Source organism: Carcharodon carcharias, chromosome 14 (assembly GCF_017639515.1).
Source record: "Carcharodon carcharias isolate sCarCar2 chromosome 14, sCarCar2.pri, whole genome shotgun sequence".
In the NCBI taxonomy this organism is placed as follows: Eukaryota; Metazoa; Chordata; class Chondrichthyes; order Lamniformes; family Lamnidae; genus Carcharodon; species Carcharodon carcharias.
Genome location: NC_054480.1, coordinates 65,176,862 through 65,199,399, shown reverse-complemented (window position 1 = coordinate 65,199,399; position 22,538 = coordinate 65,176,862). Strand labels below are relative to the sequence as shown.

The 22,538-nt window shown below is 40.9% G+C and overlaps 1 protein-coding gene across 1 annotated transcript in view; it reads right to left on the bottom strand.

Moving 5' to 3' along the window:
• LOC121287539 (solute carrier family 12 member 5-like) overlaps positions 1–22,538 on the bottom strand; it is a 426,506-nt gene that overhangs the window by 361,058 nt on the left and 42,910 nt on the right. Inside the window, exon 3 of the mRNA XM_041205472.1 lies at positions 4,718–4,849. Within this exon, the coding sequence (XP_041061406.1) occupies positions 4,718–4,849 (132 nt within the window). The remainder of the gene's footprint in view (positions 1–4,717; positions 4,850–22,538) is intronic.

Genomic DNA, 22,538 nt, shown 5'->3' with positions numbered 1-22,538 from the left:
CATGGAGCTAGCCCAGTCTGCCTGTCAAGCTCCTGGATAGGGGAGGGAGGCCAAGAATATGGGCCCAAACTTCACTTAGCAGCTGTTGTCCATTTTGATGTTGTGTTTTTGTCATGAACCTATTTGTCAGAAGGAAGTTCGATTTTTTTCAGCTTGGGTAAGAATTTGCCTCTGCCATACATAGCATCATTGCAAATTTGTTATGACAAGGTAAAGGTAAGATAAAAGTTTCCCCTTCCCCTTTACTGTCATGATTGTGAGTGAATTATTACAAAAAACACAAAAGTTTCTTTTTATAGGGGAAAATGTTGCCTATGACGGGCAGCCTGACAGGGTCACATGAGCTGGGACATGTTTGTGAAGTTAGTAAATTTATTTATTTATCTTATAAAAACTTCAGGAAACCTCATCCCTCCTGCGGATGAGATTTCCTGAAAAATGCGAAGGCCACTTGGGCCCTTCACCTGCCCACCAACCTTAAGTTTGGAGGGGGAGCATTCTTAACAAGTGTAATTACTTTTTTAATGGCCTTAATAGGCTGAACGAAATATCAAAATGATGCGCAATGATGTCAGGATGCACGCCCGACATCATCATGCGTCATTTTACGTATCGGCATGTTGGGCCTGCCCCCGCACGCCGTCTGGAAGACTCAGGCCATAATTTTGCAAGATAAACTCTACGCAAACACCTGCAACGCGTCCATGCTCAGCGACGAGAAGAATCCTTACTCCTGGTGTGTCAAATTACCCTCGCAGTCAAATGGAAGTAAACACAGAACAACCCATGTATAACTGGTAAACTTGATTAAGGAACAATTGAAACAGTGCTTAGTTAGTAGAAAAGCACAAGGGAAGCAGCAGATATTTGGTTCCTTTTGATTATGTCAAGCTCTCAAATCTTGCCCTCACCAATTTGCTTTGGCGTGGTGATGTCCAACTGGCTCAATGCCCCAAAACCTTTTATTTCCTGCACTATTATTTTTCAAGGTAATATTTTTGAGAGACTGGCAGGAATTGAATGCAGCTTAGCAATAAAGCAGCTGTGTGTCAGAGCCTATTTATCACTGGGCACCAAAAAACTGGACAAACATTCACTGTAAGACTTGAATGCTGGTTTTGCAGTTAACAGCAAAACACTAAGGAGTTGCATGTATAAATAAGGAGTTACTCATTCTATATTGTTGGGAAAATAGATGGACTTATGGGGATACACTGATTCAACAATCTATCATGGAAAATAAGCACAAGAAGTCAGGGCCACCATGAATGCCAAGCAGTCACCTAAATATCTAAAACAAAATGGTATTATTACGAATAGAGGGATACAAACTGCAAGCAGACATTCCTAGATTCTACTAAAAAAGCTTGAATCAACCTAGTTTTAATCAACTTCTGTCATGTTCTTTGTAAAGAACAGACACCCACTAACATAAAAATCTGTCTATTATGTCCTCATTGTAACTGAGATAACAATGAAAGTTAAAGGTATTGATTTGTTGTGCATATTTTTCTTAGAAATAGTCAACATGCTCAGAACTTTCATTCCTTTGCAATATTTTTCTCCCAACACTCTTGTGTGTTATCTTGATGCATGGGAACAATCCCATTGCTGGTTTTAATCTTGATCCTTATTTTTAAGTGTGCTTTTTAAAAACTTAGCACAGAATTTCACCCATGTCAGGTGGCTCAGCGGGGGCAGTCAGGAAGCTGACCACTGCCCACAATCGGGGATCAACCACGATTTCACGCCAGCAGGCCAATTAAGGTCCGGCCAGCATGAAACGTGAGCAGCACAGAGCTGCCTCAGGGAGATGAAGAGATTTTTTTTTAAATTTTTTATAAATGTTACAAAACATGACCCCTCATGTGACTCCGTCACATGATTAGGGACATGTTATTAATTAAATGTTAACATTTTTATTTGCTTTTGGAAACCTCACCTTGCCCGTGGATGAGGCTTCTAAAAAAATGCAAAGGCCTGCCAACCATAAGGTTGGATGGGCAGCAAAAAAATTTCTTTTAATTAACTTTTTAATGGCTTTAATAGGCCTTTTAATTGCCAGTAGGTGTGCCGAAGTCAGCAGCACCTGCCAAAATATTGCGCAAATGCGCAATGATGTCGGGACGCCCACCCAACATCATCGCACGTCATTTTACACTCGGTCAGTTCGGGTGCACACCCACCCAACGAGCTAAAAATTTTGCCCTTTCTTTCCCAGTCAGTGACTTGAAAAAAATTACTTAAAGGCCACAATGCCTTGAGGAACATTAGGATATAGGAACAAACAACAGCCATCTCAAGCCTGCTTCACCGTTCAATCAGATCATGACAAATCCATGCCTCAACTCTATTTAACCATCTTAACTCCATATCTTAATATATCCTTATTTAAAAATAAATTAATCTCAGTCTTGAAAACTCCAACTGACCCAGCATTGACAATCCTTTGGGAGAGAGAGTTCCAGATTTGTTTGAAAAATTGTTTCCTGATTTCTCTTCTAAATGGTCTCACTCTAATTTTATGATTACGTGGCCTCATTCTTGATTCGCCCATTAGAGGAAATAATTTCTCTGCATCTACCATATCCACCCTTTTAACACTTTAAACATATTGGTCAGAGAATGGCTCAAAAAAAGTTGGAAGTAGGATGTTACTGCAGAGAGCATATTTTTCTTCAGTACCTCAGTTAACCTCTAATCTTCTAAAACCTGGTATGAACAATAATGGTGTAGTAAGTTCTGTACCATTGCCTTCTGGAGCACTCACATTTTAGGAGAACAAATGCACTCAGGTGACATTGTTTTCTAATCTAATTTTGATCCTGAATTATTACTCACAACCCATTTGATCTAATTTAATCCTTCTCCTTCTTGTTCAGTATCATTTCACACAATTCATTTTACTAAGGGTTGTTGCTCAGTCTATTTGTCCCAGGGTTATTATTCACAGTCCATTTGGTCCAGAATATTACTCATGGATGTGGTACTCCCAAATTATTACTCATAGCCTATTTGTCTCTGAATTATTACCCTTACTCTTTGTGACCCAGAATTATTACTAGCAGTTCAGTTGTTCACAATCCATTCGGTCCAATATTACTGATCATAACCCATTTGGCATGGTCTTATTACTCATGATACTTTTGGTCCAATATTATTACTCACAACCATTTGGCCAAGGTATTTTTCTTGCAGCTGTTTTTTTTTTTAAGTGGGGGTGGGGGGAGTTACACAGGCCATGAGAGATATTAATAGTAAGTGCCTCCATTTTGAAATTATTTTACCTACAGTAGCAACTAGAAATTCAAAACTGAAGATTGCTTAATTTCCTTATTCACAGACTAGGTAACAAGCAAGCAATGCTTTCCTCTGACCTACGGGAATTTTTCCAATAGTTCTAGCATCGAAACAAAAAACAGCATGAGCAGATGATAATCGCATTATAATTAAAGTACCCTTCTGTACCAGAAGTGAAGTTTTAATAATATTACATTCAATTATGTACATAAATTAGTGATGTGCTGAACTTAGAAAAGTAGCAATAAAGTTAAATTGCAAATGAAGATTGTACAGTATCAGCAATTTGACTTGCTACTCCACTGGAGAATATGGTCTGACACCAGTAATTACTGAATCAGTTGCGACCTGGCAGAACCTCATTTGCACTGCCTTGCAAATAAAATTCTCAGGACCAGGATAAAGGTCCACACTGCAAACATACACCTGCCCAGAGCACCACTGCAGGGTGTTAAATTTGAAGAGAAAAAATTGGATGCAATCATTGACCCACATGCAATTGTGCCCAAAATTGTGCTAGTTTTCAGATGTGCCTTTTTCTTTCAAGTTTCTGCTGAAACTCATCTGGATATCACCAAATATAAAATCTGCCATGTTTCAGAATGGGATATGTTTAACATTTGTTTTGTTTGGTAACTTGGCACAGTTTGATTCACTCAAGTACAAAGGGGTTTATCACAAAGAAAATAATCATTTTAAATCCAAGTGTCCAGTCCATGACCTGTGGATAATCTGATTTTAAATAATTGAAACTGGCTTTAAAAAAAGAACTGCAGAACTATTTGCTTTATATAAATATATATTCAAAAGCTTTTATAATGTGCCGATTAGCTTTCTTGTACCAAAAAAAATCTTAATAATATGAGCCTCTTTGAAGATACTCAAACAGACACAATTAACAGAAACCTGGAATGATGATTAATTTGATCTGAAGACGTGGTCATTTTCATGAGCTTGGCCAGCCTCCAGCAGTGTTTACTTAAACTAACACAAAAGATCGCGGAAACTCAATTGGATTGATTTGTGTTTAAAATTCTATGATCAATTATGCTGGTTAGGCTGAAGTTGGGTGAATTGCTCTGAAGCTCCATGATGAGATGTCTTGAGAGAACGGGCAGGAGCTTCTGCATTCTTAGTACACTGAAAACAACCCCAGGGATAAGTTTATAAAGTGCCAAAAGATCAAAGATAACCGGTTCGCATTTCCTAGAACTATTTTCACCACACTGGATCATATTTCCGATGACATTGGAATCAGGTAGCCCCACACTGCTTTGCCTTGGAGTTAGATTGGGATCTGACTCCAGAATTATACTGGCATTTTCATATTACTGTAGAGTGGTTGCATAAAGTGTAAAAGAAACATAATATTTCAGTATAACTACATTGTAATTCTTTGTTCCATTGTTTTTTGTACCTTGACTTGCTTCTTCCTGGTTCCTTCATTATTTTCAGCCTCTTCATGCTCCTTGACCCCCTGGGGAAGATTGGTGTAATTGGCCAGACCACTGAGAAGAGATGATACCATAGGGCTGGTATCCATTTCCTCCTGTAAAACAGTAAGGGAAGAAAACAAAATGATTCATACAGCAAGGCAACAATTCAAACTTTGTGCTCTGCGACCGATTAGCGCCGCACTACTAATCAATACAAACTTTACAAAACCATTCGAATCTAAATGCCATGTATGCACAAGCAAAGTTTAACAATGTGAACATTTTAAAGGTAGTGACCCAAAATCCAATGTTATGAATTCATCTGTAGCTTGTGCAGGCCCACTCTGCCACTATTAGCCCCGTAAACCTATGCATTAATCTAAACTGGGGTAAATTATGATTCAGGGTATCCTGTTCCTTGAAATGAAGGTCCAAGGATATTGTAAGTAGTCACATTGATGTTTTATATTCTGAGCCTGAGAGAAGCCTATTGTTTGATGCTGCAACATATTAAATGTGATAACGTGATCTGCCAGATTTCAGACTGGCTGCATATTTGATTGTGGGCATCAGATTCTTGTAAAGGGGAGTGACAAGTGATTTTTTAATAAATATTTGAAAATGTTGCTTCTATAATGTTGTCCACATCCAGTCTGCTTCTCATTGTGGCTCAGTGACTGAGGGTTCAATTACCCAGAGAGTTTAGTAGGTCCTGGACCCAACATATATATTGTTTTGAAGAAGGGTCTGCACCTGAAACGTTAACTCATCTACTTCCCCACAAATGCTAATTGACTTGCTGAGAGTTTTCAGCTATTTATATTTTTGTATCAGATTTCCAGCTCTGAAATATTTTGTTTTTTACAATACATCCAATCTATTTATTTTAAATACATTTTGGATTAGAGTGGGCTGAGAATGAATCTAAACCATCTGATGCCTTGAGAGAAGTGCCACTGAGCTGTCTGATTTCTCTGTTGGTTTACTTTTTTCACATTTAATGTCCCTGGTAGCCTGTGATACTGTGGATCAGTTTTGTGGGGGATCCTGGAAGAAGCCTGTTCTTAATGGCAGAGCCTGACCTCCATTTCTGAACTTTGTTTAACATGCAGCCACAGCCAGATTGAGACGATGGCTGGCTGTCATGGGGGGAGGCCTTGGCGAAGACTGAGAGGAGAGAGGGAGAGATTTGGAAGGAGGACAGAAAATTGGTGGGGAGTTGTGGGGGGGGGATTGTGGGGGGGAGGGGGGGGGTTGGGGGAGGGGGGGGGGTGGGGGGTAGAGAGGGGGTGTGTCAGAGAGATCAGGTTAGCAAGGGAGAGGATTGCAGGGCTCGGAGAGATCAGAGGAGCAGGGCAGAAGATTGTGGGCCAGGGCTGAAATCGGTGCTGGATGGGGGGGGTTTGGATTGATGTGGTGGGGGCTGGGGTTCTGATCTAACTGGGTATACTGGTTGGCTTAGAGTCTCAAAGCAGTGCCAGAAAAGCACCTGGCTATTCCACGTAGCAGTCCTTGCATCTCTTTGGCAGCTAGGTTTCCTGAGACCCAGGAAATGCCAGCATCAAAGCTGGAGCAGAAAATTAATATGAGGCATGCAGACTGATTGAAATATTTAAAAAGTAGCCTGCCTCTTGGGATATGACTAGCAATTTGAAAATTGAGGACGAGGGGCTTGGTACGGTGCAGATTTTAAGTTCAATGAAAACCTAATAAACTCCCGGCAATAAAGTTTCAGGTTTATGCTGTCATGACCTAATTTTTGTTCCTCTATTGTAGATGACTCTTACAACACCCCTCCTATACTAATGGACAGGATGTAAGAAAATCTTGGAATCTGCAACACACAATGATGGCGTTTGGCCTATTGTGCTTGTACTGGTGCTAGCTTTTCAATGTGAACAATTTACTTTAATCAAATTTTCCTGCCCATTCCTTGTATTATTTTATATTCTTCCTTTTCATACATTCAGCCAGTTTCATTTTAAATGTTATTTTAGTCTCTGCCTTGATGGACACATGTGGTAAAAGGAGACAATTATTGATACACTGTGTAATTTTCTCCATTCAATGAAATTAGTCAAGCACACTTTTTCTTTACCAATTACCTCCTTCTGAGGTCCCCAGCATCACAGATACCAGTTTTCAGCAACTCAATTCACTCCACGTGATATTAAAACAGCCGCGGGCACTGGATACTGCAAAGACTATGGGCCCTGACAATATTCCGGCAATAGTATTGAGGTCTTGTGCTCCAGAACTTGCTCGTCACTTGCCAAGCTGTTCCAGTACAGCTACAACACTGGCATCTAACCGACAATGTAAAAAATTGCCCAGGTATGTCCTCTACACAAAAAGCAGGACAAATCCAACCCAGCCATTAACCGTCCCATCTGTCTATTCTCGATTTTCAGTAAAGTGATGGAAGAGGTTATCAACAGCGCTATCAAGAGGCACTTGCTTAGCAATAATCTGCTCACTAACACTCAGTTAAGGTTGTGGCATGGTCACTTAGCTCCTGACATCATTACAAACTTGGTTCAAAACTGGACAAAAGAGCTAAACTCCAGAGGTGAGGTGAGAGTGACTGCCCTTGACTTCAAGGCAGCATTTGACTGAGTGTGACATTAAGGAGCCCTAGCAAAACTGGAGTCAATGGGAATTGGGAGGAAAACTCTCCACTGGTTGGATTCATACCTAGCACAAAGGAAGATAGTTGTGGTTGTTGAAGGTCAATCATCTCAGTTCCAGGTCATCACGGCTGGAGTTCCTCAAGGTGGTGTCCTAGGCCCAACCATCTTCAGCTGCTTCATCAATGGCCTTCCTTCCATCATAAGGTCAGAAGTGGGGATGATTGCACAATGTTCAGCAACATTCTTGGTTCCTCAGATACTGAAGCAGTCCATGTCCATATGCAGCAAGACCTGGACAATATTCAGGTTTGGGCTGACAAGTGGCAAGTAACATTTGCACCACACAAGTGCCAGGCAATGACCATCTCTAACAAGAGAGAATCTATCACCCTTTGACATTCAATGGCATTATCATTGCTGAATCCCCCACTATCAACATCCTGGGGGATTACCATTGCCCAGAAACTGAACTGGACTAGCTATATAAATACTGTGGCTACAAGAGCAGGTCAGAGGCTAGGAATCCTGTAGCGAATAACTCGCCTTTCGACTCCCCAAAGCCTGTCCACCATCCTCAAGGCACAGGTCAGGAGTGTGATGGAATACTCTCTGCTTGCCTGGGTGAGTGCAGCTCCAAAAACACTTAAGAAGCTTGACACCATACAGGAAAAAGCAGCTCGCTTAATTGGCCCCACATCCACTCCCTCCACCACTGACGCACAGTGGCAGCAGTGTGTACCATCTACAAAATGCACTGCAGGAACTCAACAAGGCTCCTTGGACAGTATCTTCCAAACCCATGACCGCTACCATTTAGAAGGACATGGGCAACAGGCACATGGGAACACCACCACCTGCAAGTTCCCTCCAAGCCAATCACCACCCTGGCTTGTAATATGTCACCGTTCCTTCACTGTCACTGGGTCAAATTCCTGGAACTCCCTCCCTAAAGGCACTGTGGGTGTACCTACACCACATGGACTGCAGCGGTTCAAGAAGGCTGCTCACCACCACCTTCACAATGGGCAATAAATGCTGGCTTAGCCAGTGATGTCCACATCCCATGAATGAACAAACAAGTTACTGTCATCTGACTTAACCTTTCTAAGCGTTTATTAGTTTCATCCATTATATGGACTCAGTGGATTTTATGGACATATTTAACTGTGGCATAAGAATAGTTGGCCTAGAATTTCTGGCAGGTCATTTTCTCCTTTTCTGAAAAAATTATAATAATTTCTTCCATCAATTTATTTGGCACAATATCTGTTTCCAAAGGCTTTTAGCAAATTATGGTTAGTGTTCCCCATATTCCCTCTTCAACTTCCTTCTGTGATGTATGTTGTCGCAGCCTAGTGACTTACATTTCCATATCTCATCTTCTTTCCAATTCTTTTCAATCGTTACAGCACCTTGTATTTTAGACATTGGTCACTTATGTAATTTTCTAAGGAAAAACAGCTATCCTTGACATTATTCCTAAATACAACTGAACACCCTGACTGAGTTCAAGTTTTCCAACATGGATTTTGGAGGTCAGAGAAACATAAATCATAACAAGATTAACTTGTTAATAACATTGGGTTGATTGTCCTCTCCAGAGCCTGAGGCCCATTGTAGCACTTACTGACTCCTTGGCTTAGATCGATTAATTCAGCATGGAGGAGCACGCGGACTTCAAGAGAAAACTTGTTGAAATTGACACATAATTTACAGCATTATTCAAGGGTTTCCAGAAATAAGGGACAGGGTTTTTAGTCACCAATAAGAGTGAGCATGGAGACAGACGGGCATGTAGATTCATGCCACTGGTTTGCCAACATCATGCCACCCCCGATCATTTCCCCAGAGACAGGATTGGAAAGCCTCTAGTGGTGGGTAGGCAATTGACCCAGTTAAATATTCAAGAGGAGGTGTGGTGTAGTGGTATTGCTACTGGAATAATAATCTAGAGACCTGGGTTTGAATCAGATGGTGGAATCTGAATTCAATAAATGTCTGGAATTAAAATATGATTGTTGTTAAAAGCCAGTCTGGTTCAATAATGCCCTTTAGGAAATCTGCTGTCCTCACCTTACATGTGACTCCAGGCCCACTGTGCTGACTCTTAAATGCCCATGGGCAATAAATGATGGCCTAGCATCCAAGAATGAATAAAGAGAAAGCCTATCCTCAGAGGAGCCAAGGAACAGCCTTGCAGCCTGGAGGTGACAGATTGGGAGGGTACCGCCTCAGAAGTGGTGGCTTGCTGCAGATTCTATTTTTTATTTAAAATTGCACGCCGAATTAAATTTGACCCATGCAGCTTTTTTTGCTGTACAAGTCATATTCATCTTGAAACACGGCAGTTTAATTGCTCTTTTTACCTAGCAAAGATTTTAATGAGCTCAAAGAAATATCACTTGACTGCCAAATCTGACTGGCCAGTCCTTCTCACCTTATTTAAGTCTAAATGACAGAGCTTATTTGTACTGAATATTTTATTTATCTCAGTTAAATGTACTTCTTCATCAAACATCTGTTTTCTGAAAACAAATTTAGAACTGAATACAGATTCCTCTTGCTCATTCTGACAGATAATGAGTACATTACTAAAACACAGCCATGAACATGTCAAAATCTTGGATTCATCTTAATGTTATTGGCCCGATTATCTTCCCTTCTATTCATGTGAACAGTTCCACTTAATAATGCCGTGAGTTGAATGCATAATGCAAAGAATGTGGCTGAGGGTTCAATCAATTTTTCTCTTTGTTGTCTGTTAAATTTGATACTGATCAAGCTGAAATGTTAATGCCAGGGATCAGAATAATTTCAGGGATTCAATGCCGGCATGTAGTGCTTCTAACTCAGATACAGCAAATTTAAATGGAAGTAATATCTTCCCTTACTCTTACTCAGTTCTTACTGCACCAGTGGAGTATTTTTCAATTTTTGTACAAATCAAATTATTTCCATCACCAACAACAAATTAGATATAGGCAATTTGTCTTTCTATTGTGTTCCTGCGCACTGGTTCAGTTTTCCATCTTGGTATCAAACATCACCGTCAAAATTCTACCCATAGCTGCTTGCATATAATTGATGGATTCGATCATAGTTTAGCAAAGAACTATTTAGTTTTGCATCGGTCAAGTGATAGTTTTTAATAAACTTGAAGTGTGGGCAATGTTGTCAACATTGGATTTATCGCCCCTTGGTAGCTTCCCTGAGAAGGGGCTTATGTGCTGCCTACGTGAATTGCTGGAGGCCTGGTGGGGCTGGCAATCCTCAAAGATGTTGGAGAGGAAATTCTGGGATATCGGCTTAAAGAATATCCAGATGTTTCCCAGGACATGAGTCAGGAAAATGGGACGAAGAGAGAATATATCCTTAATCGATGAGGAAGAAGAAAATTGACACATGTTGATCATTGACCAGGAGACAGTGCTGCAGTGGTAATGTTACAGGGTTAGTAATCCAGGTTACTATTCCAGGGTCACAAGTGCAAATCCCACAACAGCAACTGCTGGATTTTAAATTCAGTTGATAAAAAAACAATTCAATTAATAATTCTGTCTAGCTAGTCTCAACAATGGAGGCCATGAAACTTTCACTGATTGTCGTGAAAACCCATTTGGTTTTCTTTTGTGTCCTTTACCTGGTCTGGCCAATATGTGACTCCAGAGCCACATTAATGTGGTTGACTCTTAACTGCCCTCTGAAATGACCTACCCCAGCAGGCCACTCAGTTGTACCAAACTGCTACAGAAAAGTTAAAAACGAATAAAACTGGATGGACCACCAGCATCAACCTAGGCCCTGGAAGTGACAAAGGCATACCCAGTGCTGTCGAGCTGGCAGAGTCCTCTGGGGACTTGTGCCAAAATGGGAGAGTTGCCCCATAGGCTAATCAAGCAACAGCCTGACATATTCATACTAAGGGAATCATAGCTTACAGCTAATGTCCCAGACACCACTATCATCATCCCTGGGGTATGTACTGTCTCACCAGAGGTGGCGGCACAGTGTTTTAAGGTCAGGGAGAATTTGCCCTGGATCCCATGAAGTCTCATGGTGTCAGGTCAAACATAGGCCCCCAGCTGATTAGCAGCTACCACCCTCCTTCAGCTGATGAATCAGCACTCCTCCATATTGAATACTATTTGGGGGAAGCAGTGAGAGTGACAAAGGCACCCAGGATGTGATGGGAATGCAGGACAGCATGCTAGAAACTGCACCAGTCATATCTAAAAATGAGGTGTCAACCTGGTGAAGCTACATCACAAGACTACTTGCATGCCAAGCAGTGGAAGCAGTGATAAACAATGCTAAGGATTCCTACAACTAACGGATCAGATCAACACTCTGTGGTTCTGCCACATTCAGTCGTGAATGCTGGTGGACAATTAAACAACTGAGTGGAGGAGTTAGGGGGTAGGTGGTGGCATAGTGGTAATGTTATTGGACTAGTAATCCAGAGGCCCAGGCTAATGTTTTGGAGACATAGGTTCAAATTACACTGTGGCAGCTAGCGGAATTTAAATTCAATTAATTAATAAATCTGGAATTAAAAAGCTCATCCCAGTAATGATGACCAAGCAACTATCATCAACTTGTAAAAAGCCAACTGGTGGTTCACAAATCTGCCTTACCTGGCCTGGCCTACATGTGACTCTAGAGCCATAGCAACGTGGTTGACTCTTAAATACACTCTGAAATGGCCTAGCAAGCCGTGCATCTGTACTAAACTGCTACAAAGTCAAAAAGGAATGAAACTCTATTAATAACAGCACTGTGGGTGTATTGATTTCAACATTTCAAGGTGACTCAGCACCAGCACTTTCTCAACAACAATTAGGGGTGGGCAACAAATGCTAGCCTAGCCAGTGTCACCCATATCCTGTGAAAGATTTTAAAAAAAGAGGCTCCATAAATATGCTTATCCTCAATGATGTGGGAGCTCAATACATCAGTGCAAAAATCAAGGCTGAAGCATTTGCAGCCATCTTCAGTGAGAAGTGTCAAGTAGATGATCCATCTCAGCCTCCTCCTGAGGTTCCCAGCATCATAGATGCCAGTCTTCAGAAAATTCAATTCACTCCACATGATATCAAGAAACAGCTGAACGCACCGGATACTGCAAAGGCGATGGAGCCTGACAACATCTCAGTGCTAGTACTAGAGACTTGTGCTCCAGAATTAGCTGTACCCTAGCCATTCTAGTCCAGTACAGTTATAACACTGGCAGCTACTTGATAATGTGGAAAATTGCTGAGCGACGTTCTGTCCACAAGAATCAAGAGGATTTCAATCCAACCAATTAAGCCCCCATCAGTCTACTCTTGATCATTAGCAAAGTGATGGAAGATGTCATCAACAGTGCTATCAAGCGGCACTTACTGACCAATAATCTGCTCACTGATGTTCAGTTTGGATTCCAGCAGGGCCACTTAGCTCCTGACCTCATTAAAGCATTTGTCCAAACATGGGTAAAAAAATCTGAACTCAAGAGGTGAGGTGAGAGTGATTGCCTTTGACATCAATCATTTGACTGAGTGTGGCATCAAGGAACCCTGGAAAAATTGAAGTCAATAGGAATCATGGAGAAAATTCTCCACTCCACTGGTTAGAGTCATACCCAGCATTAAGGAACTTGGTTGTTGTTGTTGGAGGTGAACTAGCCCCAGGACATTGCTGCACAAGTTTCTCAGAGTAGTGTCCAAGGACCAATCATTTTCAGCTTCTTCATCAATGACCTTTCCTCCAACATGAGGTCAGAAATGGGGGTGTTAATTGATGATTGCACAATGTTCAGCACTATTCACAACTCCTCAGATACTGAAACAGTGTGTCCAGATGCAGCAAAGCCTGAACAACATTCAAGTTGGACTGATAGATGGCAAGCACAATTTGTGCCATGCCACACAAGTGCCAGGCAATGACTATTTCCAACAAGAGAGAATCTCCCCTTGACTTTCAATGGCTGAAATTATCATGGTTGAATCTGTTTTGTCATGTGTTTGGAAACTAGACGAGATTTTTGGGGGCTTGTTTATTTTCCCAAAGTAAACTGCTTGACAGTGTAGTTTGTTAAAACCCCCCATTTGTCCACTGGAACCTCTGCATGACATGAGAGCTTCTCATTCCTCCAGATCTCTACAATTCAATCATGTGGTGTTTCCTCATCTTTACATCAGCATCCTGTACTTCTAATGTTCACCCTTAACTCTACATCCCCCCCCAACTTTTTATCCCATTAAATGCACCCTCCTACATCTCCCCCAATGTTTCAGACTTCATAGCGTCAGTCTCTGAGGTGCCTTGACCAATCTCCCTGATCTCTTTCTGAAGTTGAGGACGTTCCGCACTCTATCTCCTGTCCGTGAGAGTGTTCTTCCCCTGAGTGGCTGTACAGCTTTGTCTTGTTTCTTCTTTTTCTCCAGCAGGATCTGAGCTGTGAGCCTAAGTTTCTACTGGCTTTCTTTCCAAGGATATTAAGCTGCTGCAGTTTCTCCTTATAGTCCCCTGGTCTGCCTTAATCCTGTATGATCTCGGTTATGGGGCTCTTTTGATTATTATGCCTTCTTTCTGTTGGTCTCGTACCCATACTATCTCCCCAGGCTTCAGCACTGGTAACTCTCATGCTCTGTGCCTGAAATTAAAGTTACAAGCCTGTTTGTTTCTTCCACATGTTTTTTACCCTCCCGTGGTCATTTGAGGTGATATTAGGTTTTAGTTTATGTTGCAGAGTTGGAAGTGGTGTTCTCAACCTCCTTCCCATTAACCACTCTGATGGTGAAAATCCATTTTGTAGTGGTGTGGTTTGGTAACTAAGGAGACCTAAATTAAGACTTTTATTCTTCTTCATCATGTCTTAGATGGTTTGTACATCTCCTTCAGTTTCTCCGGTTGCCTGAGGGTAATGAGGTGAGCTGGTTATGTGAATGAATCTAGACTCCTTTGCAAAATTTTGGAGTGCATGTGTGTGATTTAGTTGAATTGGAGACAGCTGGTCTGGGGGCTTTGATTCATCAAAAGAAGCTAGGTTTGAATTGATAAATACATAAACATGGCTGAAGTCTTAGAATGACGTGAGGAGAATTTGCAATTTTAGATAAATCAGGGTAGTTTGAATTTCAAAGAGACGGTAGGGCGTTACACCTAGCCAGAAAAGCTAGGCCAAACAATGTGTTTATTTTTCTCAAAGGTTACTGATAATATTAGCACCATGAAAATATTTATATTATGAGGAAGGTAAAGTTCCAAAGACATATGGGAACAATGGGATTTACGTTCAAAAGGAGAAGAGGCTATGTTTCAGGGAAGGCATTGTAAGATCTCCCAGAAGTGCAAAAAGCCTCCAGTATTTGTGCATGAAGCCTGCGGTCTATAGAAACTGAAGCTGGAAAAAGCCATTTTGAATTCTATTGGGTGTAACTGGAAACCAGATTAATTAGGGGTTTTACGAGTTATTATGGTAGCAATTTGTAGACCTATGTATGTGCTTGAAACCCTTTCTTTTGTTAATAAATGTTTAATTTAGTTTTCTAAAAAATCTCTAAAGTCTTTGTGGACTTAATACTACTGAATTCAGGGTATGCATCTCGAAATGAATACAAATTGCAAAACTGTTGTGATAGCGGGATCAAATTTCTCTTGCGGATTCGATCTGCCAGGCACACGTCATCTGCCACATCATAACACAGTGAAGAATTCCATGATTGAATGATTGATTCCACTGTGATCCTGTGCAATCTCTTCACATCAATCCACCTTGAGTAGTAACCAGTGATAATAAGGAATATCTTACCTTTAAAATCAAATAAACCCATCTCCTAGGCTTCTATGGCCGTGATGGAAAGGTAGGAGGTGATAATGGCTCTTTTTGCTCTCGGATGTTTAATGCGCATGTAAGGCATCATAAATCATTTCTTCTATAGAATGAGTAATGCCTGGCTACCAGACTGATTGCTGGGTTCTTGATTAACATTTTGCTATCCCTAAGTGACCTTGGTGAAGACGTTGAAGAATGTCAAGCTGGAGTGTTCTCGGAATGAACTATACTGTCATTAAAAACTAGGAGATCATCAATAAATGTGAGTTGCTATCTCTCTTTGAAGTACTGCCATAATCTTGGATTGTTAGGAGTACAGTGTGACCATCCTTCCAGACAGTATTTTCTCATATGAATACATTCTCGCTACTGTAATTGTTTTATTTCCTGCAACCTTTTTGCAAAAACCATTACGTAATGAGAGATGTAAAGGCTTCCACCTTTTTGATGAAATGCAAAGCTTCTATAATGGTTCCTTCGACTGGTATCCTTGATAATGTATCTGCTGTTGTCTGGTACTTCCCTTGAACATACTCTGTTATGGAATCATATCTCATTAATCTTAATCTGAGCTATTGGATTCTAGGCAGCATCTTTGCAATCTCTTTTATGTTCATAAGAGTGACTAGTGGCTTCTGGCCTGTTTCAATTTTGAGCCACAATCCCATCACGTGGTCCGGGAATTTCCCAGGCACCCATGTTGCGGTCATTGCTTTCTTCCCAATTGTATCATATCTTTTCTCTGTGTCCGTGTGTGATTTTGAGGCATAGTAAACTGGTCTATGTTTAATGCCTCTCTGTACTTGAAAGAATACTGCACCCAGGCCAGTAGACAGTGCATCTGCTGCTACTATGGTCAGTTGTTCTGGGTTGTAATGTGCCAAAATTTCAGAGAAAATTAAAAGATTTTCAATTTTCTCAGAAGCATTTTGCTGGTCCACATTCTAGCACCACTGTTGACCGTGTCTTAACAACTGTCTCAAAGGCTCATTGACCTCTGCCAAATTTGATAGGAACTTGCCTACTTGGTTGACAATCCTGAGGAATCTCTGAAGCTCAGGGATGTTCCTGGGTTGTGGAAACTCTCTGATTACCTTTGTTTTTTGTGAGTCAACTGTTATTCCAGAGGCTTGTACAATGTGACCTAGAAATTTATCATACATTTGGCAAACTCACATTTTTATTCAATATCAGACCTGCATCTTCTAAGACTTTCAAGATCCCTCTATCTCTACAGTCATGATCTTCTATCCTGGAAAAATGTACAAGTATGTCATCCATATGGCTTTTTACTCTTCCCATGCCTTCTAGAGTGTGAGACAATGTTCTCTGGAAAATATCAGGAACAGGCACAATTCCAAAGCAATAATAACTGAAGGGTGTTTATAAAAGTAGTCAGCAATCTGGATTCTTTGTCCAAATGCAACTATCAAAATCTGTTGTTTTCATCCAATTTTGTGCATAGAGTACACTTTGCTCGTTTGGCAAGACTTTCATCCACTGAAGGCATCAACTGGATCTTGTGTTCCACTGATTTGTTTAGTTGAATTAAATCCATGCATATTCTAATTGAGCCGTTTGGCTTTGGGACCATGACCATTCCGGAACACCCTTTTGTTGGCATGGTTACTGGTGAGATAACCCATTGTTCTAGCATGTTCTCAACTTCACCCTTGTCTTTGCTTCACCTTTGTCCAAGAGTGGGTGAGGGACTTTTCTTGGTGTAAAGAGGCAAATTGGTTTAGCATCAGCTCATGGAGTGATACAGCACTCAAGTCTTCAGTTTTCCCAAGCCTGTAAATAATCTTGGAACTTCATCCGTGAATGCACTGCTGTAATTCTCACCAGCAACTTCATCAATGTTATCGGTTAGCTTCATGTTTAAGCACGCCTTCCCACTTAGGAAAGAAGCTTCTTGATTCCAGACGACATACAGAGATTCAATGATTTCTCGATCTTTGTACTTCAATTTTGCCATGTGATGGCCTATGACTTTCAATGTAGTCCCACCTGGACCCTGTAACTTGATAGATGAAGGCTGTAGTGTAATGTGCCAAAGACATTTCACTTTGTTGCATAAGACAGAAACTCTTGCCTCTGTGTCTAATTTAAACACTGTGGGCTGTTCATCTGCTTCAAGTTTCATACTCCAGTATTTAACTTCCATTTCATTTACTTCCCCTAGGTCAGTTATTTCCTTTCTCCATGGTTCTCCCAATTCTTGTATGTGGTTTGGCTTTAATGTTTTTTTCCTTCTTGGAGTTTGTCGGTGTTTTAGGTCAGCAGGCAGTTTTAAAATGTTCTATTTTTCCGAGTTGTGACACTCGCTCCTTCTGCAGAGCATTCTTCCCACTTGTGCAGGTTTGTCCTGCCACACCAAGAGCACTTCAAGATGATAGTTGGTGCTCTTTTCCCCATTTTCACAGGCTTCTACTTTGGTGCACTTTCCCTCTTATGGCCCACATACTGAATAGCCTCAATCATTCTTTTCCATGGGACCTCACCTTTTCTGTGAACAAACACTCACTCCATTTTGGTTTCTAAGCTCAGTTTGTGTCACGATTTGTATTGCCTTGACTAGAGTTAAATCATCTCCTGCCGGCAAGAGACCTGATAGAGCTTCACCTATCCAATCACAAATCAATTCATCCATCAATATTCCCTAGTCACAATTTTCTGCCAACCTGTATCGATCATTGATGAACAAATCCATGCTTTCACCTGGCCTTTGGTTTCGCTTGTTAACTTTTGCCCTTTCTACAATTAAATTTTTTCAAACGCTTAAATATAAATCAAATGCTTGCAGGACTTCTTCATAAGAAATTGAAGCCTCATCGATTCCCCGTCTCACTATTACATTGTCAGCAATTGCTCCAACTGCATAGAGTAATGTACTAATCTGAGCCTTTTGTTCTTTTTTGTGCAAACCAGAAGCAATTCTATATCTGGAAAACCATTTTCTCCAGTTGTCCCAGTGCTGAGCCTATTGCAATCCTTCAGCATTCCGGTTCTGGGAGTGTAGTGTGGATTCCATGCTTGTACCAAGTCCTGGAATTGTTGCTGTTTCACTGGTGCTGCTTGTTGATTCTGGTCTGTGCTCACTGCTGTCTGGACTTTGTGTCTGTGTCTCAGCTTGCATCTGCTGTACCAGCAATGCTCTGTCTTTTTGGTGAGTTGTGAATCTGTTCCTTTCATTTTTTTTTAAGGGCTTCCTGACTTGCCAGGTCTGTAGCTACTTCTTGGAGTTTTTTCTGGGTCTTTTGCTTGCTGTCCGCTGCCACCATGTTTCGTTGTATGTTCGCTGTCTAGATGGAGTTCTTCGGGCTTGTCTATTCTCCCACTGTAAGCTTTCAAGACTGTAGTTTATTAAAATCATTTATCTTTATTTACAACTGCTATATACATCTTGGGACCTCTGCATGAGGTTAGAACCTCTCCTTCCTCCGGATCTCTGTTACTTAATCATATGATCTTAAATCATCATTACATCAGCTGCATGAACCATTGCCCTTTGATTCACTGATGCTAAATGGACCAAGCTCTGTGACTGGCTCCCTGCTGGGCTGCTGCCTCCTACTTAGGGATAAGAACATACGAAATAGGAACAGAGGTAGACCATTCAGCCCCTCGAGCCTGCTCTGCCATTCAACAAGATCATGACTGATCTTCTTGTGTTTCAATTTCCACATTCCCATCTAACCCTGATAACCTTTGATTCCCTTGCCTAACAAGAATCTACCTACCTCTGCCTTAAAAATATTCAATGCCCCTGAGGTAGAGAGTTTCAAAGTCACACAACACTTTGAGAGATAAAATTCTCCTCCTCTCTGTCCTAAAAGGGTGACCCCTAATTTTAAAACAATGCCCCCCCTAGTTCTGGACTCACCTACAAGAGGAAACATCCTTTCGACGTTCACCTTGTCAAGGCCGTTCAGGATCTGTATACTTCAATCAAATCACCCCTCACTCTTCTAAACTCCAGTGGAAACAAGTCCAGTCTGTCCAACCTTTCCTCATAAGACAACCCACTCATTCCAGGTATCAGTCTAGTAAACCTCTTTTGAACCACCTCCGATGCATTTACATCCTTCCTTAAATAAGGAGACCAAAACTGCACACAGTATTTGAGGTGTGGTCTCACCAATGTCATGTATAACTGAAGCATAATGTCCTTACTTTTATGTGCAATCCCTCTCATAATAAAGGATAGCATTCCATTAGCATTCTTAATTACTTGTTGTAGCTGCACACTAACTTTTTGTGGCTCCTGTACTAGAACAACTAGATCCTTCTGCATCTCAGAATTATGCAGCCGTTTTCCATTTAAGTAGTACAAAGCTTTTTTGTTCTTCCTGCCAAAGTGAACAACTTCACATTTTCCCACATTAAACTCCATTTGCCAGATTTTTGCCTACTCACTCAACCGATCTATATCCATCTACAACCTCCTTAAGTCCTCTTCACAACATACTTCTGTCCATGCTAATATGTTACCCACTACACCATGCACCTTTATTTTCTGTAATAATCTTTGATGTGACACTTTATCAAATATCTTTTGGAAATCCAAGTACAGTATGTGTACAGGCTACCCTTTATCCATTGCACATGTTACTCCTTCAAAAAACACTAATAAATTAGGTAAACATGATTTTTCTTTCACAAAACCATGCTGACTCTTCCGAATTGCATTGAGCTCTTTTAAGTGCCCAGCTATAACCTCCTTAATGATCGATTCTAACACCTTCCCCATGACAGGCATCAAGCTAATTGGCCCACAGTTTCCTGTTTTCTGCCTCCCTCCCTTCTTGAATATAGGGGTTATATTTGCTACTTTCCAATCTGATCGAACCTTTTCAGAATCTAGTGAATTTTAGAAAATTAACACCAGTGCATCGACTATCTCATTAGCCACCTCTTTTAAGACCCTAGGATGGAATCCATCAGAACCCAGGATGTGCCAACCTGCAGCTCCATCAATTTGGTCAGTACCATTTCCCTAGTGATTTCAATTTCACCAAGTTCCTTTCTCCTGTTCACCTCCTGATTTGCAGCTATTACTGGAATGTTTTTTGTATCCTCTATAGTGAACACAGAAGCAAGATATTTGTTCATTTCTTCCACCATTTCCTTATTATCTACTATTAACTCCCCACTGTCACTCTCTAGAGGACCAACACCCACTTTACTTACTTTTTTCCTTTTTAAGCACCGGTATAAACTCTTGTTATCTGTTTTTACACTGTGTGCGTGTGTGTGTGTTTGTGCACGCACGTGTGAGTAGGGATGGGGGTGGTGGTGGTTGTCTTGTCCAGGGAAGCAGCATGGACAGCGGGGATACTGGTAAATTAGAAATAAATTATCAGTCATCTTTGTTAAGAGGGCTGAGGGGGCAGAAATTTATTCCTGGGGAAGATGGGAGACCTGGCCAAACACTGCCCAACCCCCACAACAGCAACACACACCAGAGTTTCTAACCCATGTGTGGTAGATTATTGGTGTTGGATCCCACTACCTCTCCATACTGTGGCAGAATGAACCATGGAGGTCACCAGCAAGCAGATTCTTGCATTGTGATTTGTGCAAGTTCAGGGGACTATGTTTCAAAACTGTTCAGAATAACCTTAGTTTAGAGAGACTCATAGCAAGAACAAATTGCATTTTTTGCCTTTAACACAGGAAAACATCCCAGAGGCATTTCACAAGAGTAGGGTCAAACATGAATTGCACATCAAGCCAAAGAAAGAGATATTTGAAGAGATGACTGGATGACTGGTCAAAAAAGTAGGATTTGAGGAGGATCTTAAATGACAAGAGTGAGGAAGAGAGGTGAAGAGATTTAAGGAGGAAATTCCAGAGCTTAGGGTCTATGTCACTGAATGCATGGCCCCCATTGGCGAGTTTGCACAAGAGGCAAGAGATGGAGGAACACAAAGTCCTCAGAGGGCTATAGGGTGGGAGAAGAGTAGAGAATGAGAAGCCCAAGACTATGAAGGGACTTGAACACAAGAATGAGAATGTTTTAATTTGAGGCATTAGTAGACTGGGAACCAATAAATACAGGTGTCTAATGAATGTTGTGTGTTTAAACCTGCTGATATTATCCATGACTGTGCTTTTAGATTTTAGTTCCAAAACCAGCTGGCTCTGGGACTGTCAGCTGCTGACAAATGTGCTGGGTCTAATTGTTTTTTGGGCTTCGGGTGAGGTGGGGCAAGTGATGAAAGCAGAGAGCCCCACTGAGATTACAAACTATCAGTCCATCTTCCAAATATTGCTCTATGTTTAAGCTATGGATTTCAATAGAATGTCAATTTTGGAAGATCTCTGAGTATTTGGCACCTGTTCTGCTAGTTTCAAGATATGTTTGTTTCCTTTTGGCACAGTAGCCACACACTCCTCTGGGAATGCAGAGAGCTGCCCTATGCATTCACATATTATGATAGATACCTAACACGCTGCTCCAGAACTTGGAGATTTAGACAGGTATTGCCACTGTTTTAATCACTTCTTTGGCTAGAAAAAATACAAAGAGGCAAATACCATGATGATAAGGGGAAGAGAAGGGAAAAATAGGAGAAAATCTAAATAAAGCAGAACAATTTTAAAGTGAAACTTACTTTTTTAACTTACTCTTCAAAACAATAAGGACAAGAAATGGTACAAATGGGATAATGTGAGAATGAATTCAATTGAAAAGCCTGAAAAAGAGCTTTCTACTGAAGACACAGTGGGTTGATGCATTCCATAGTGTAGTACTGAAGAAAACAGGCCAGTAACATTCCAGCTATGAAGACTAGTCTGTGTTGAATTCATTTCCCTCTGCTATGGGAATACAGTGTTCTGCAAACTAACCTTAGCATCCTCAGACTAGGAAGAGAGGAATCAGCCAGTGAGTATATTTCTAATTGTTGGCTAGTTGGCCTTGCTAATAAATATACACTTGGGTAAGCATAGCATCAGGTTCACCCATTATACTCCAAGGTTGAACAACCTGTTAGCACTCACACATTGAAAAACAATCAGTTATCAAGGTACTGGAGAGCAACCAGTGGTCATGGAACCATTCAGCCTGAGGAAATGTGAAATACAGGATAAAGATACAGTGGAACCATATTGCATAGATTAGAATTTTATTTAAGTGAAAACAGAAGATTGAAAGATGACTTAATTGAGATGTTCACAGTCATTAAAAGATTTGGCATGGTAGTTAGAGAGAAATTGTTTCCTCTAGTGGCGAATCCACAAGGGGTCACAAAAAAGAGAATTGCCCAGCTCTAATCTTAATATTATGTCCCCTTGTTGTGAATTACCCCACCAGATGAAATTGTTTCTCTCTATTTCCAATATCATATT